Source organism: Festucalex cinctus, chromosome 6, assembly GCF_051991245.1.
Source record: "Festucalex cinctus isolate MCC-2025b chromosome 6, RoL_Fcin_1.0, whole genome shotgun sequence".
Classification (NCBI taxonomy): Eukaryota; Metazoa; Chordata; class Actinopteri; order Syngnathiformes; family Syngnathidae; genus Festucalex; species Festucalex cinctus.
This window is the reverse complement of record NC_135416.1, coordinates 3,472,190-3,489,063: the sequence shown is the minus strand read 5'-3', so window position 1 is coordinate 3,489,063 and position 16,874 is coordinate 3,472,190. Positions and strand designations below refer to the sequence as shown.

Sequence of the window (16,874 nt, the reverse complement as noted above, 5' to 3'; positions counted from 1 at the left end):
ATCTGAATTAAAGTTAAGACAGAATAAAAATATGTTGTATAAAGTGTGCAATTTTTGTCTATTTATTGTGCTTGAAATTCAAAAATGTATACAGTTCACCAACATCCCTTAAATACATTAAGGAAATGATCAGTTTTCAAGTTGACAGTTTAAAAGTATATTGTAGTCTATTTATGAAGTTTGAAGGTCAAATTTGCTCTTGTAAGTAAGTCATAATTCATTCCACGAAATGATCAGATTTTATGTTTTAAAAAGTACATATCAAGTATAGTATACTAATATAATATAATACTAATACTTGTGCCTGTAAAGAAGAACTAATCCCTTAGAAAATGGCCACATTTCATCCGTTTGCTTTTAATTCTCGCTGGCAATAACAAGAATTAAATTTAAAAGGTCTCCTTTGAGTGCAAGTAATTGAAGTACAAGTTGACGTCTGTTGCCAATGCTTTAAAGAAAGTAGCAAGCAAAAAAAGAAGAAGCTGCGCACTAAATGAAAGGACGTTGTGCGGATGAGCGAGGGCGGCTCGGCTCTGCTTCAACCGAGGCAGCAGCAGCGACAGAAGATGAAGCGTGATGATGAAAGGCCGCATTCATAGCCAGCGACAACAAACGGATTCTTTCGCAGCCGAGGACAAAGGGCGGCAAAGGCGGAGTGTGGAAGACCCCAAAAAACTAGCATGTCGCTACGTTAGAAAATCTCACGGACAAGGCGTGACCGTGAGAACCGAAACTATAGTAAAACACGGCCACTTTGCTACAAGCATGAAGACGTACATTTGCATATTCATTTTCATGTTAAAAAATTTCTACCAAACTACTTCGAAAGTCGCATTCTTTTCTTTCAGGAAACGATAAGAAATAAAGGTTGAAAATTTACTTTAATGTGTTGTAATTTTGCCCTGCGATTGGCTGGCAACCGGTCCAGGGTGTTCCCCGCCTACTGCCCAAAGCCAGCTGAGATAGGCTCCAGCACCCCCTGTGACCCTTGTGAGGAATAAGCGGTCAAGAAAATGGATGGATGGATGTTGTAATTTTGAAAAGATAACATCATTTTAGAAATGATGCTCTAAATATTACCTGTACACCATTTAAAAGTACTAGACTAAACGCAATTTCTGGAGAAATTGCGTGGGAATGCTGAAAGCTGAATGCTAACAGCTGAATGGTAAGATTTGAACGCATGTGGAATGCTTATGAAGTAAATTGAGAGATAAATTATGAAATGACGGACTCCTGGTTACTGGACAATGCACTTTACCAACTGTGCCAACGAGCAGTATCAAACACCTGGTAATGATGAAAAGTTATATGTATGGAAGTGGGCGTGGAAAGTGACACTTAGAAATAGTTCAATGTCTGTCCCATTGAAAATGAATGGGGAAAAGTTGATATTAAATGTTAAATTGTGCAAATACTGTAAGCAATGTGGAATCAGATTATATATACTAGGGATGTAACGATAATGGCAATATCGTGATATCGCGATATTAAAACTTCCACAATATCATCGTCGTCGTCATGTTCACGATATTTAAATGCAACACATCTGTTAAAAAAGTAAGGTTGATTTCCATTTGAGCAATTCTAGCACCCTCTGGTGGCTAGTTTTTTAGTACAGTTTAATTTTCATTAGGGATGTTTTGGCCCTTCTATGTTTAAAATCAATGCTAGTTCAATGTCTATCCCATTGAAATTGAATGGGGAAAAGTTGATATTTAATATTAAATTGCGCACATACTGTAAGTAATGTGGAATCAGACGATATATATACCCCGGGAGGCGTGAATCTTTGAAGCAAGTTGAAATTTGAACAGTGTAAATCGGAAGTATTATGTGGGAGTTGTTACATGGCAAAAGAAGTGTGGAGAATAAAAATCACAATAACATATGTGGAAATGCTTCAGCATTCCCACAATTACAATGTTTAAATTTCAACAGTGGGGAATAGATTAATTCTCTTACCATTTTATTCCTCGAATTTCAGGGGGAAAAAAACTCTCGAACTATCTTTTTTCTTTTTAATTGCCGCAGTGTGCTAATTAGTGCTGTTAAAACATGTCAGCCTTCATTAGCGCGAGTCTCGTTTCACAGAATTTATTTGCGTAATAATTAACAGACAACAGATTAAACCACTGCCCTCATCCTACCTTAACTGCATGGTAGGCAAACTTTATTATCTATGAACTAGACAAACCTAATTACCTATGCGCCATACAAATCTAAATTACCCAAGATGATTGAATATGGCCGTTGCTGGTCAAGTCACGTACAGATGAATAAATAGAGACCTTCCATCCATTCCGTCTCCCGTGATTCCGCCGAGTTGCGTTACCTGCGTGCTAACCGTCCTGGTCCCGTCAGTGGCCTCCACCGTCAGGTTGTAGTTGGACTTCTGCTCGGCGTCCAGTGGCCTCGCCACAATAAGGGTTCCGCTGGCCTTGCCCACGTCGAAGCGGCTGTCGTAGTTTCCACCTGGATAACGGACAAGTGACGCCGGTTACAGCAAGAAAGGGGGGGAAACAAATACGCAATCACTCTTGCATATAAGAATGAAAGATATGTAGTGTGTATACATACAACACTCAAAGGGGAATTCATTTAGGGGAGGGGGGTCGTGTTTAAACACATTTTGGACTATAAATGGGTAAAAAAATATGAAGTGTTTCGGATATTTGTTTACATGACAACGCCGTTTGGTAGACTCAATAAGTAAAATCATGGGGAACGCATTTAGTTGTTTTTTTTTGTAAAGAATATTAACTATATGTGTACTTGTTGATCTTCCCTTCCTGATAAGGAAAACGATACACAAAATAAAGTCACCATCAATTTAATGGGGTCATACAAAACATGCATCTCGCTGCCGCCTACAGGTCTGGCATGCTCATTACAGTATTTTGTCAACTGTTCGTTGTCATGTAAACCCCAAAGGACACTCAACACGAGAAGAAAAGGGATAATACAACATGAAAATGAACAAAAAAGGCAAAATGATGGTGGGCAAAAATGAGGCACGATACGTCACACTGAGCGTATACTGTACACCGTATATCTGCCAGCAGCTACCTTCTGCTGTACAGTTGTGGTCGCAAGCCATCTGAAGGACGTAAAACATCTCAGTGTCCTCTATGCCGCCTTGAAAGCATAACGACGGATAAGAGAGGGAAAGAAAGAAGTAAAGGGATAGTGAGAAGATGAAGAAGAAGAAAAAGTGTCACGAAAGTTCAAACTAAGCTTGTTTTTTGAGGTAGGACGCTGGAAGTTGTCCTTACAAATCAACAAAAGTTATTTGATGTATTTCTGTACTCTTTTGTGACTGCAACATTATGATGTCACTGGTCACAATACAATTCACCCGAAAGCTGAATATCCAGCACAAACGTTACTTCGAACGGCGGCTGGCTACCTGTGATCTCGAACCACACGGCAACGTCCGACGACTCGGTGGCCACGACGCCCACCATGTGCGCCACGGGGTCGCTCTCCATCACTGAGAAGGAGAAGGGCGACTCCTCGAAGACCAGCGGGGCGGCGTCCTCCGGTATCTCCGGCTTGGGGATCCACTCGATGTGGAGGCGACACGTCGACGACTTCTGAGGGCGACCGTTGTCCACCGCTTTGATCTGATACAGTCAGGTCACGACAGTTTAGGAGCTTCTCGGTCGACTGTTTTGTTTTTATACTTTTTACTTATTTGTCATTAATGTGGCCTACAACCTAGAACATAATTGAAACTATGAAAGGGGAACAGAAAGGATGTAAAACTAAACTACTGAGATATTGTGTTTGCAAAAGTGTGCACACCCTCATACTTGGGCTGTGTTCAGAATTAACCAATCACATTGAAACTCATGTTGTGTGAGTCTGCACATGGTTGCCAACATTTAGAATGCCTCTAATTGACCCTAAATAAAGCTCAGCTGTTTTAGTTGGCTTTTGCTGGCATTTATTTTTTTGTAATTTTTTTTACAGTGGATCATTTCTTATGTTTCATATAGTGGTCAACTTTAATGTAGGCTGTTTATTTTTACTATTTTTAATAGTGGTATATTTATGACTTTTTACAATGTTAATTTTTAGGTAGATTTTTATTATTTGTGACACTTACTAACTGACGGTTTATGTAAGAACCCTCTACTGTATTTATGTTAGAAAAATAGGTTGACTTTTCTTTGTTTTTACATTGGTTAATGTTCACGAGATAGTTTCTTTAACGAACACAGTTTTTTGTGTGTGTTTACTGTTTTTATAGTGGTGAACTTCTTAGAATTTTTTTCTCTCTTAAGACTGGTTACTTATGACAATAAAAAAACACCAAAATGTGCACTTAATGTAAATAATTTTGGGGGACTATGTTCTCCTGAGTAAAATTCAAGTTATACACAGCATATGCAGTAGATGTGGGTATTAAAGTACAGTATTCTAATCAATATATATGGGCGACATACAGGTGATTTATAGTCATATGGATTTTTCGTCTTATAGAGACGAAAGCAAGAAGGAGATTGGCAGCAAAAACAATCTTTCTTGTGCCGTATCTCCCAGAGAGACTCTCACGGCGAGGGCGCCTGTCTCCGACTTTCAAAAAACTCACCGTGAGGATGTCGTACTCCCCCGCCGACGAGAACTTCTTGGATGACACGGCCCCCGTCTTGGGTTCGATGAAGAACTTGCCGTGCTCGTCGCCCTCCTCTATGCTGTAGGAGATCTCGGCGTTGGCGCCGTGGTCGCGGTCGGAGGCGATGACCCGGTACACGGGGTCCCTCCGGGCGGCGGGCCGCTCCTTCTCGGGAGTCCGCTCGCGCTCGGGAAGCTTGATCTTGTAGATTTTCTCCAGGAACAGCGGCCGGTTGTCGTTCTCGTCCAGCACGCGCACGATGACGCGGACCGTGGTGGATTTGGCCGGAACGCCGTGGTCGCTGATGGTGACCTGGGGGGGGGGGGAGATAATCACACCATTTTGCATAACTGTGGGAGCTTTTACGTTGGAAACGTACAACACAGTTTTGGACCAAATGGAATCGTACAACATGATGGAAATTCTGCACATGGTGCCTGGCTACAGCTATGAATGGGCAGATGTTCTAATTTGATTCATGAAAAATCTTAAGTGTGTCAACTCAAAATGTTGTGTTTTTGGATCACAAAGCTTTAAATATTGATGGATGGTTCCATTTTGGATTTGGGGTGGACTGTATAATTCACACGAACCACCACAATCAATGACAGACAATTCAAAACAAAAATGTTAATTTTCTACAAACATTTACAGCTCATTCCTTTAGCTATGATTTCACAAAATGGTAAGATATGCCTTTCAGCAGATGGCTATTTCTTAACTCATGCAAACCCAAAAACATATAAATACATTTTTTTAATACTTTGTCCTGCACTACCAAAAATTTATGTATACGTTTTTTTTTATATTTGTTTTTACGCTTGAGCATACAGAACGCTTTGATGCAGCCTCTGAATTGAAGAGAACGCTTGAGGCAATGGTAGTTATTACGAAATCGGCCAGCAGGGGGCAGCAGAGTATAAGAGATCAACAAGGGCCATGTGGCTCAAAAGGCTCTTTTCCCCACTGTTTTAAACAGATTTGGGAATAATGACAAAACTTAGCTATATTCAAAACGGACAATGATCCAAATATATTTATATAGATGAAAGAAGAGACAAATCTTTCTTTTGGTAGGTTCCATGTTTTTATAGCAATAGAACAGAATATTCTGTGGACCAAAGGACGGGGGGGGGGGAGTAATTTAACGCAACAAAAAAAGTGTGTGCTATTCCTTCATAAGTAAGTCTGTGAAATTCCCTAATGTACTTCTTTTGGTAGCATGCTACTTCCTGGTTCATAGAAAGGTGGTTTATATTTTTGCCCAGGTGTGGCATTATAATTGCCAAAGTGGTGAACATTTCGACTTTCACACAAAGAACAGATGCAGCTTTATGTGTACGAGGCCTTTATGAAGGGGAATGAAAAAAAAAATAGTCGTAGGACAATTGAGCGACAGTAATGCTGGCAAGAGATGCCGCAAGGGCACAACAAATGTCGCCGCCATTAAGGAGCATCTGCCAGCCACACACCATTTACTAGCGTCATTTCAATTAGTCTGCTAATGTAGTTGTTTGGGGCGTCTGCAGATGTCGGCCAAAACACACCATTGATACGAGCCCAATGACTCTCTCGAGAAGGATTGGCCAACCATTTCGATTAGCTGTTAGCGTGAAACACCATGTCCACTGATAACGTTGGGAATAAACCTGCGCTCATGTGACAAATTAGTGTTGAAGAAAAGATGTTAATTTAATATTATTATGGGTTTGTTTTTTTTAAAAAGAGAATCAAATGACTTGCAGTAACAGACTCCTACAAATTGATGGCAGTCTTCTAATTTTTACCATTATGTTGTGTGGTTAGCAAGCTACCAAGTAACAGTAACAGTGTTGGGGGAAAAACATTAATGTAAAATAAACACATGAACTTAATGTGGACTGTTTTATTGTTTTTACATTTTTTTTTTAATACTGGTTCACTTCTTTCAGGTAGACGTTTTTTCTATTATTATTGTTTTTGCAGAGTTAGGCTAAAGTTTTAAGGTCAAACAATTCTTTTTACATTAGAAGTTACGGTTTGTTTTTTGTTTTTTTGTTTTTTTTTAAGAAAGGCTTTTTTTACAGCCTTCAGTGGTTAGTTTTTTAGTTTTTATTTGGGGGGGTAGACTGTTTTATTGTTTTTACTTTTTAAAGCAGTTAACTTCTTGAAGGTAGACGGGTTTTTTAATAGTTGTTTACTTTGTTCTTTTTTAAAGTAGACCAGATTATTGTTTTTATAGAGATGAACTGTTTTAGGGTGGGCTGTTAAGTTTTTTTAAATGGTGGAATGTTTTATTCTGTTTTACAATAATTAATTTTCTTTTAAGGAACACTGGCTTGAATTTCAACTTGTATAGTGGGTCTAATTTTGTGACCTGTTTTCTTATTTTTCAGGTTTGAACGTAGTTGACTTCTTGAATGGAGACTGTTTTATTGTTTATACAGTGGTTAACCTTTAACTTACATTTGTACTTGAAAGTTTACATACACTTGCAGTAAACTAATGAGCACACTGTATGGTGATAAAAAGGCTTCATGCCCATAATACCTAAAATACTGTGGCAATTGTTTGATATTGGTTGAAGTTGACATGCGTTAACTTTTCCCCCACTTTGTACTACAACTGAAAAGTTGCAACTTTTATACTTGTGCGCTTTAGTCATACATATGAGGTCATTGCATCACATTAGGGTGTGTATTTGCACAGTAGTGTAGCACTCAGGTAGTGATCTACTTTGTGCTAAAGGCACGCTGTGTAAACCCACTGTTCACAGCAGATGTTCAGCCTCACTCCTCCTCCCCTTGTCTTCCCCCCCTTCTGTTGTTTCTTCTTTCCACTCTTCTTGGTCCAGGGACCTGATTCCTGAGCATGCCCTGGCATGTCCCACTTTGCTACTCGCCCTCCCCCAACCTCTCCCATCCAGACCCGACGAGAGGTGGCCTTTCTGCTCTCTGTCTTTTACACCCAGACATACGAACCTACCAACCCCCCCCCCCCCCCCCCCCCCCCCACCATGCTCCACCAATCGCCCCCTCTCGTCGTAAAAGCTATAGGCAACTACCCGCTCACCCGCCCTTTCCCTTGGTCCATGTTACCCACCCCCCACTGTGCATGTGGATGGTTTTACAGGGTTGTGAAAGTGCAGTGTGAGAAAATGGCTTCCGGATTCCAACGCACACACACACACACACACACACACACACACACACATATATACACATACACATGCACCCCCACGCACGCACACTTTAGGTCACCATGGTAGCACATGAACCTAAACGGGTTCCTTTCATCTCTTTGAACTCTACAATGTGGAATTCGACCCAAATTTGTTGGGAAAAAACGAGCCTCTAAACCTTGCAAGAGTTCAGCTCACTTCAGTGAGCATCTACTAAGGCGATACATACACTACTGTTAAATACGATCTTTTTATGTGCTTGTTCACATAATTACAAAAATAAATGCTGAGTGGCACACAGCCATGATGTGACACGTGAGCACAAAGAACGAAGTTGAGTGACACGCAAAAAAAAAAAAAAAAAAAAAAAGAACGTCGCCTAGCACAGTGTTATGTTTTAATTTTTTGCAAAACTTTTGTTCAGTCGGATCATTTTGCTGTTTTTAAGTTTGTACAGCAGTTAACTTAAAGGTAGATTGTTGTGTTGTTTTTCACAGCGGTTAACTCGTTGCGTTTACGGGAGCTAACGAGTGTTTTTCAGTTTTTGCAGTGGTTGGTTGTTTTAATTTTTAATTTGACAATGATTAACCTATATAAAGATTTATTCTTTTGATGTATTACAGTCGCTAACATATATAAGGTTGACTTTCATTGTTATTTATGCTTTACACTTCCATGATAATTCATAACGTTAACTTTTTTTGTCAAACCATTTCTGTTGGCAGCAGTTTACTTCTACACTACTATCGAAAGGTGACTAAAAAGTTGAGTTGAGTTAAGTTGATTACTTCCACCAAGACTCCACTGCAGATCAAATCATTATGTCATTGTTTTTACAAAGCATATTCACGGTTATTAGTGACGAGAGTCAATTTATGTCCAACCTACCGCAGCTTATACATTCTACTTGGCCTCTTGTACCTTTGTTTGAAAACATTTTTCTTAAGCATTGTCTGTGAAGAATGCTATTGAAGTCCATTCTACAGCTGTAATTGAAAGATGTAACACAATCTGAGGATGAGAACTAACGCAGCTCAGGCAGCAGATGTACGAGCAGCTGAACGCCGCCGCTCCTGACTGTAATTAAAAGCCTGAGAAGAAAAAAAAAAAAAGTCAATTAAAAATGCTCCATTATCAACTCTGGCTTGTGCGGCGAGCAAAGATGGCGAGGCCAAGGTCAATTAAAAGCCGGGAGTGTAAAACACCGACGGCAGCTTCCTGGTGTACTAACACAGAGTGGTGGATGAGAAATAAAGAACTCAACCACTGCTGATTCCTCTCCACCCAGCAAACAAACTTTAATTGGTTTATTATGATTTATAGCGTTACTGCCCTTGCCTAAGAAGAAACCAACCTAAAATGAGAAAAAGACTTTTTAGTGTTAACCACAGAATTATAAATGTATACACATGCTAACTTGGACAAGATTTGGCTAGCTAGCGCCTCTCCAGAACTGAAAAAAAATCTGCCCAAATCTGCCCCCAAGCCAGTTTCACCGAGCATTCAACCTCACATGACATTTGGTTGGCATGCACTGACTTGGGAGCGGACCCACAAAAAAGATTCAAGAATTCAAGCTATAAAACAAAATGGTAGTCTGCCATTGGAATGGTAGCGCCCACCACAATATTTTCAGCAACAGGAAATTTAATAGCCATGTCGATGAGTTGACCCACAAAAAAAAATCTCAAGAACCCATTAAAAAAAAACAACCCAAAAAAAACAAAACAGGAAGTCAGCCATTTTGGTTTGGTAGCATCCTGACAATTTTGCCAACAATTCAGCCAGCCAAGACAGTTTCACGCAGCACTATGAAGAACGAGCATACCCGCAAAAACGTTGAACAAGTCATTTCCGAAAAGGGACATGAAGTCTGCAATTTTGGTTTGGAGCGGCCATTTTGGATCTGTAGAATTTTTTTGAAACTCCAGCCCCTAAAAACCGTTTCACTAAACAACACGAAACTTAACAGCCTTACCTCAAGAATGTGTTCGTCCTGCTGCTCCCTGTCCAGCTTCCTTGACGTCGTCGTAACTAGGCCTGCAAAAAACAGAAAAAAAACCAAAAAAACATCAATAATAGACTTTATTCCGAAATAATGTAAAACACTGCAAAAACCTAACTAACTTAACTTACTATAACCTAACCATCTGCAAAATATGCACAGGTGTAGGAGTTAAAAACGTTCCCGCCGTTAAGAACATTTTGGTGAAGGCAGCTGCCAGACGGACACGTGTGAAATGTCGCAAAGACCCTCAAAGAGCTCAGATGGTTAGCGTTTAATTCCCACGCAAGCTGAACAAACAAGACACTAAAACCGTCTAAAAATTGAAATTTTTTTGTGCTCTTTGAGTAAAAAAATAATAATAAACCAAACAAAAACATTCAATCAAAACGATGCTGTTATTTGTTTTTAGTTAAATGAAATGGAGAAACAAAAAAAAAAACACAAAAAAAAACTGTCCCTTTTTTATTCTACAAATGTTTAACAGTTTCACTTTTTGACTAGATGAGATCTTAACCTTAATCTAATATTATTATCTCCAAACCATAACAGACTGCTCGCTAATTTATAGCCAAACAAACCAACAAAAATCCTTTTTTCCATGTTTGTTCGAAAACATGTTGCTTTTTTCCCCCCATTTTGATTTATCATGGAATCCTTACTCCTGCGAGAAAATGCAAATACTTGATCCCATCCATATACTGGAATGTTCATGCAATGCTAACATCAAGACAAACTAAGTCACCGCCTCAAATATTTATTATCCCCTCGCTGTTGTAATCACAATAGAGCTCATAGTACAAAGTACAAACCATTACATATGGACATGGTTCATCATGATTGTCTAATCCTAACTTTATATTACTGAAACCAAAAGAACAGGGGACAAAAAAAAACAAAAATAAAAATAAAAAATCAGGCACATATTTTGATGTTTGTTTGGGAATAAGTTTGTCTTTTCTCCATTTGATTTACGATGGAAAAATTACCACCGCCAACAACCCAAACCCCCGCAAAGAGGCCAAATGGTACATTCCATGTATTTAAATCTTACCATAACCCTCCATGAATCTGAAAATAGTCGGCTATCTAACATCCAGATTGCCAAAAGAATTAAAAAAAAAAAAAAAAAAAAAAAAAAAAGTGTATGGCTTCACAATCAGGTCTACTCATTTCCAGCCACTGCCTCATTCTTGTCATAGCACGCACTTGTTGATTGCACAAACTGCCTTTCCGCCTCATCTACTGGCTTTTTTTAAGGCACCTTTTGCCAAAAGCTAAATAAAACCAGCGTGTCTTAGCCCAGTGACAAACATGCAGACAGAAGGGGAAGAAAATCTGGCTAAACGGCGACGTTCTCAGCGACATCTCGTGCTCGTCCTGCCAGCGTTAATTGCACCCAAGCACAGAGAAGACGAGCCAGCTCGGACCGCACCAAGAGCAGCACCGTCGCCGCACCGCGACTCGATTAGCATCAAGCGAAGGATTTCCGAAACCCCAAAAGCCAGCGAGGAGCGCGAGGCCCACAACTTACAGTTGCCCAGAAATAGTCGCAGGCTCAGCACTGCAATTAGGAAAACACAAGCCGGCCACTCGAGCTACTTTTCCATTTTCAGACTTTCCTTTTTGGCTCTTTTTAATCTTAAACATAAGACTACTGATTTTCGTTCAAGTGAACGAAAAAAAAAAAAAAAAAACTTAACAAATGTTCTTGCTTATCATATATATATATATATATATATATATATATATATATATATATATATATATATATATATATATATATATATATATATACACACACACAAATCTTTACGTTTTCATTTTCATATACAGTGAAAACTCTTGTTCTTCACAAGAAAAGGTTTCGTTGAGAGACATTTCCTAAGCGCTCAAGAATAAAGTTTCTTTAAAAAAAAAAAAAAAAGTTTGAGGAAAGCTTCATAATATAGTGTCAAAAAAGTTTTGGGGGGACAGGGAAGTTGCAAACTTTCGAGAGCAAAGTTGCAATGCTGGGAGGAAATAAAATGCAACAAAGAGTTATGGAGAAAATATTTGTTATCAAAAGAAAAAAAGATTTTTATTTGGGTGGGGGGGGGGGTTAAAAGTAAAACTTGAGAATTAAGTCATTACTTTCAAGAAAGTGAACAATAATGAAAATTATTATAAAATAAAGTGTGATTTTTTTTTCAGTGTTTAAAAAATAGTACTTAACCTTACAAAAATAAATTCATGACACGAGGAAAAAGATATTTTAATATAAAGATCTTAATATAGTTAGTCAATTTTTATTAAAATGGTAAAAACCTAATTGTATTTTTCAAGAATGAAGTCATAATGTTACTAGAAAAGCCGTAGTATTATGAATAAAAGTCACATTTGTCAAAGCGACAATTAATGTCACAAATGTAACACAAAAAGTTTGAGAGAGAATGAAATTCTGATAATAAAGCCAATTATTTTAGAGAGAGAAAGAAAAAAAGTTTAAAAAAAAAATCGATCAGAATGATGTGAGAAAAGTTCCCTCTGTAATTGAAAATAGGAAATCTTGGGAAAATACCGGTAGTCATAATTTAAATAATAAAATCGCAATTTTACAAGGAAAAATGAGAAAAAGTGTGACAGTGACTTGGAAGCAGAAAAAAAATAAATCATTCTCACATCTCACTTCAAGCATGTGCTATAAATGTAGCCTTGCAATCGCCAAAGTATGATATGCAGAAACACTTCTTTTTGGATGTTTTGGCATTCTACATCTTGTCCTGGTTTTGTTGCACATGCTGACAGCAAAGCGTGAAAGCTCAGGATGAGCGGCCAAGCCAAACATCTCAGACAATACTTTCATGTATTGAAACAGCCTGAAAGTTTGATTCCTATTTGGCTTTATTGGACCTAAAATGAATACTTGCTAAACAGAACCAGTCCTTTCATGCAAAGGATATGCGGCTGATCCGGAAAACTGGAAAATTGTCGGCTTGACGAGCCAAAAGAAGTCCGCACTTCCAACACGCAGACCTTCCTTTTGTCCCGGCGCACACAAAGCCGTAGCGAGGCGTGGGCCGAGGACGGTTGACGGTAATTATAGCTGTGATAGTCGGGTCGAGGGGCGGGTGAAAAAACAACAACAGCCGAGCAGCAGTGAAGTTCTGTCCCTCCGTGAAAATTGGACAAGCAATTTGACAAAATGGAGACCCGCGGGAAACTTAAGCAGGTCGAGACATGGGTGTCATTACGTATCCTGCATTTAGCATCAAGTGTGGCAGAAGGAAATTCGGAATGCTATGAGGAAAAAGTCGAATAAAGTTGAAATTTTATGAGTGTCATTGACACAAAAAAGGTTTGATTTTTTTTTCAGAAAACAGTAATAGTAAACAATATCTAATCTTTCAGGAATGAAAATATGTTACTAGAAAAGTGGTAATGATGCGATTTTTCAAGAAAAATAAAGTGATCTCTGTAAAAAGACGCAATGTTACGAGAAAAGTCAATAATGACACAAGAACAAGGTGAGATTTTTCAAGACAAAAAGGTTGTTAGTTATTAGTTAATTAAAATATGTATTAATGGACTGGAGGTGAGTTGCAATATGAAAATAGTTTTTCTGTTTTTTTTTTTTTTAAAGAACAATAATCTTGTGTTAGTAAAACAAAGTTAAAGTGTTTTATTTTTTGAGAGTATATAAAATGATTGCACGTTTTAAGAAAAGTGCTGTAATCTTATGAAAATAAAGTAATAAACTTGAAAGAAAAAAAATTACGTTGAAAAACGGGAAACAACAATGTTAACATAAAGATGCATTGCAAATTAAATTTAAAACATGAAAACATTTCTTGCGGGACCTATAGGTAACTATATACTTCACACATCATATGACAATATGATTGTAACAATAGGTATGGTATTATAAGATTTTTTTTTTTCTAATCGAGGTGGAAAAGGCAGTACCGTTAAGAGAATAAATTTCCATTTTTAAGAAAAACTGTGTTCAAGATATCATCAGAGTAACTTGCAACACGATGGGATACAAACACTAAAGGCACATTAAACAGTATCACATTATCAACAATCATTGGCAATTAGCCAGTTAAGAATAAAGATGTATTGATATGAGAAGTGAGAAGCAGTCGCGAAAAAGTTGTCATATTCAGTTCACTTCCAGCTGCTCGTTCCTCTGGCGGTATGATTATAGTTTGACCTGCGCACAACAGCCAGGAACAGCAGGAAGTTGTTGGAGTTATCCTTTCCCTATCTCACTTCCCGTGATAATGGATGCATCTCTGCTGAAAAGGTAATAATGAGACGCATCGCATCTCCCCTCCCTCTCCTGAATCCAAACCAATGTGACTCCCAACTACAAAGCCCGCCAAATGTATGCTAGAAACACAAAATAAAACACGAAATATAATGAAACACATTAGGGTGAATAAAAATGTCGTTATCACATGTATGGAGTTTTGAACTGGGTGTTAGCATTAAGCTAGCGTACTCGTCAGACTAAGTTGTGTGGTTTGGTTAAATACACAACATGTAATTTTCTTTGTTGCATGGTTAGTTTTATAGTAAACGTCAACGGCAATAAACAGTAAGTCGATGTACCACTGTTTTTTTAACCGTTTTATTTCAAAATAACACTTGAGGAAAGAAATGTAAATGTGTAGCCGTGACACTTTAAATCTTGTGCAAACATCCGTAGTGTGTGTGGGCAGTCCCTGCCCTAATTCATCTTGAATGGGTGCAGCGGTAACGCGTGATAAGATTGTCATCCGGCCTCACCGACAAAGCCCCGCAATCTATTTCCCGTGTTTGGCTTGGTAACCATCGCCAAGCAAACAGGTCATTTACGAGGGTGCCGTTCAAAGTCCAACGGCGTCCTGCCGCCGCATTGTTACAGACAGCGCAGCCCATCAAATGTGGGCGAGCGCCATTGACAACCTTTAATAAGTGCGTTGATGAATCCGCCATGAAGAGAAAATGCAAGCAGACGGCACGTGGGATGCCTTGACTGAAGTATACATGAGTCAAGAATGCATGCGGGGGATTCAAATGAATGCTTGTCCGCCCATCACAACACAAATTAAAACAGCCTTGCCCTTTCGACATACATCTTTAAGCCACGGGCAGAGTTGGCACACCCTGAAAGCCCAATTCACACTGAATGCGGAAAGGACGCGGTGCGTTTTCCGTACGGCTTCCCCAAGGACTGTAATTCACATTGCGTGTCCGGAAATCTGCACCCGTCAGACCACAAGATCACGGGGGTTCACGCTGGAGAGTTGACTTCACGTGATAACAACTGTGTATATCAGAGGTGTCCAAACCTTTTCATTTGAGGGCCACATACAGAAAATCAGAAGAACCTAAGGGCCACACAATGCTATGAAGAGAAAATGTGTTCAGTCCTAAAAATTGTACAAATAATGTATTTGTGCTTTTGCATATTTAGAAAAATGCTACAGTATATAAAGCAATTTATTTGTAATATGGCAGTAGGGTTATAGTTTTGGAATTTTTCATTTTAGTTAGTTTTTAGTAGTTTTCAGGGTGGTTCTGTTAGTTTTTATTAGTTTAGTTTTTTATAAAATGCTTAGTTTTAGTTTGTTATTTATTTTATTTTTTTTAATGTGTATTACTTATGCACAATATAATACTATATAATAATAATAATACAAAAACACCATGCGGCGCAACGTCATCTGAAGGTGCTTTTCTATTGGCTGCTGCTAGATGACGTCACTTCTGTGTGACATACTTTCAAACGCCATTATTACGGTTTATATCAAAATAAATCTACTAAAAATCACATTTAAAATCATCCCCAAAGGCTCATGCATTAAATTAATTACCAAAGACAAAAAGGAAGGACGTGCTTGCTATAATTATAGTTAGTTTTAGGTTGTTTTGTAAACATAAAATGTAGTTTCAGTTAGTTTTCTTTTTTTTTTTTTTAAAGCATTTTCGTTTTTATTTTATTTCGGTAACAATAGTGTTTTTTTAATTTTAGTTTGTCATTAGTTTTAGTTAACTAAAATAACCTTTAAGGGCACCTGTTTTTCAATATCCTCCCTTCTTACTTTGACCATCTCCAAACATTTTTGTTTTGTTTATTTTATTTGAACTGAGTCAAATGCCATTTTTAGCATATGTCGCGGGCCACTGAAAAATGGACGGCGGGCCGCAAATGGCCCCCGGGCCGTAGTTTGGACACCACTGGTGTATATAGCCCTGTTTTGTAAACAATAGCCACGCTTGCCTGTTGCCACAAACTTTTTTTTAAAGCACACACCAGAGAACCAAAACCCAACACTTCCATTCCAGCTTTTTCTGCCTCTTTTTCAAGTAGCTTCTGAAGTGAGCTGTTCTGGTCTTGGCTTGCAGGTGTTGATTTTGACAAAAAGAGCCACTCAAGTGTTTGAAGAGTCAAAGCTTTGTGTCAAGAGAAAGTAAATCAGTAGTTTTTATTTACTGGGGTGGGATGAAGCAGACCCAAGCAGCAAAACTCAAGTAGCAACAGCGGGACGACCACCACGACCACCAGCCAAGGCGGGCGTCAAGTAAAGCTTTTGTGTCTTTGAAGCCTCACGACTGTAGTGGATGAAGGAACACTATAGCTTGTTAGCTTGGAACACATGCTGAAGGGGCACACGCACGCACACAAAACATAGGCTTTCATTTATTTTCCCACCGTTTGGTTCACAAGCTTTGCATGAACGCCAAGACGGGGGCCCCCGCACGCCCGACGCAAATTTAGAACGTGTCATTATGGGGGAGAGAAAAAAAAAAACGCATGCGGTAAATTTAAACATTTTCACAAACCAGCGGTACCTGTTTGCCGTGTCATCATGCCGATACAATTTTGAGTTAAACAAGGGCTAGAAACGATTATTTTCTAATTAAAATAGTTGTCGATTAATGTGGTAATTGATGAGTTGTTGATTAATTTTGCTTTAGTGCCAACAACTGCTTTCATTTGAGTGAATTTCCGAGTAGGAGTTAAATCAAAGAAAGCCTTCAGGTTCAATTTTAGGCATCCATCCTTGCATAATGATATATGATAGACACATATCTACTGAATTTCAGGTGGATCGTTG

At 38.6% G+C, this 16,874-nt stretch overlaps 1 protein-coding gene across 10 annotated transcripts in view; it reads right to left on the bottom strand.

Moving 5' to 3' along the window:
- fat1a (FAT atypical cadherin 1a) overlaps nucleotides 1–16,874 on the bottom strand; it is a 74,619-nt gene that overhangs the window by 37,028 nt on the left and 20,717 nt on the right. For 8 of the 10 annotated variants that reach the window (XR_013283807.1, XR_013283808.1, XM_077523246.1 and 5 more), the window contains exons 4-8: nucleotides 9,760–9,821; nucleotides 4,598–4,933; nucleotides 3,410–3,626; nucleotides 3,070–3,138; nucleotides 2,336–2,475 (exon numbers count right to left, since the gene is read on the bottom strand). Coding sequence is in view for 8 of the 10 variants with exons in the window: in XM_077523246.1 (XP_077379372.1) it covers nucleotides 2,336–2,475; nucleotides 3,070–3,138; nucleotides 3,410–3,626; nucleotides 4,598–4,933; nucleotides 9,760–9,821 (824 nt within the window). In the remaining 2 variants the exon portion in view is untranslated. The remainder of the gene's footprint in view (nucleotides 1–2,335; nucleotides 2,476–3,069; nucleotides 3,139–3,409; nucleotides 3,627–4,597; nucleotides 4,934–9,759; nucleotides 9,822–16,874) is intronic. The other 2 variants (XM_077523250.1, XM_077523252.1) reach the window with 1 other exon arrangement.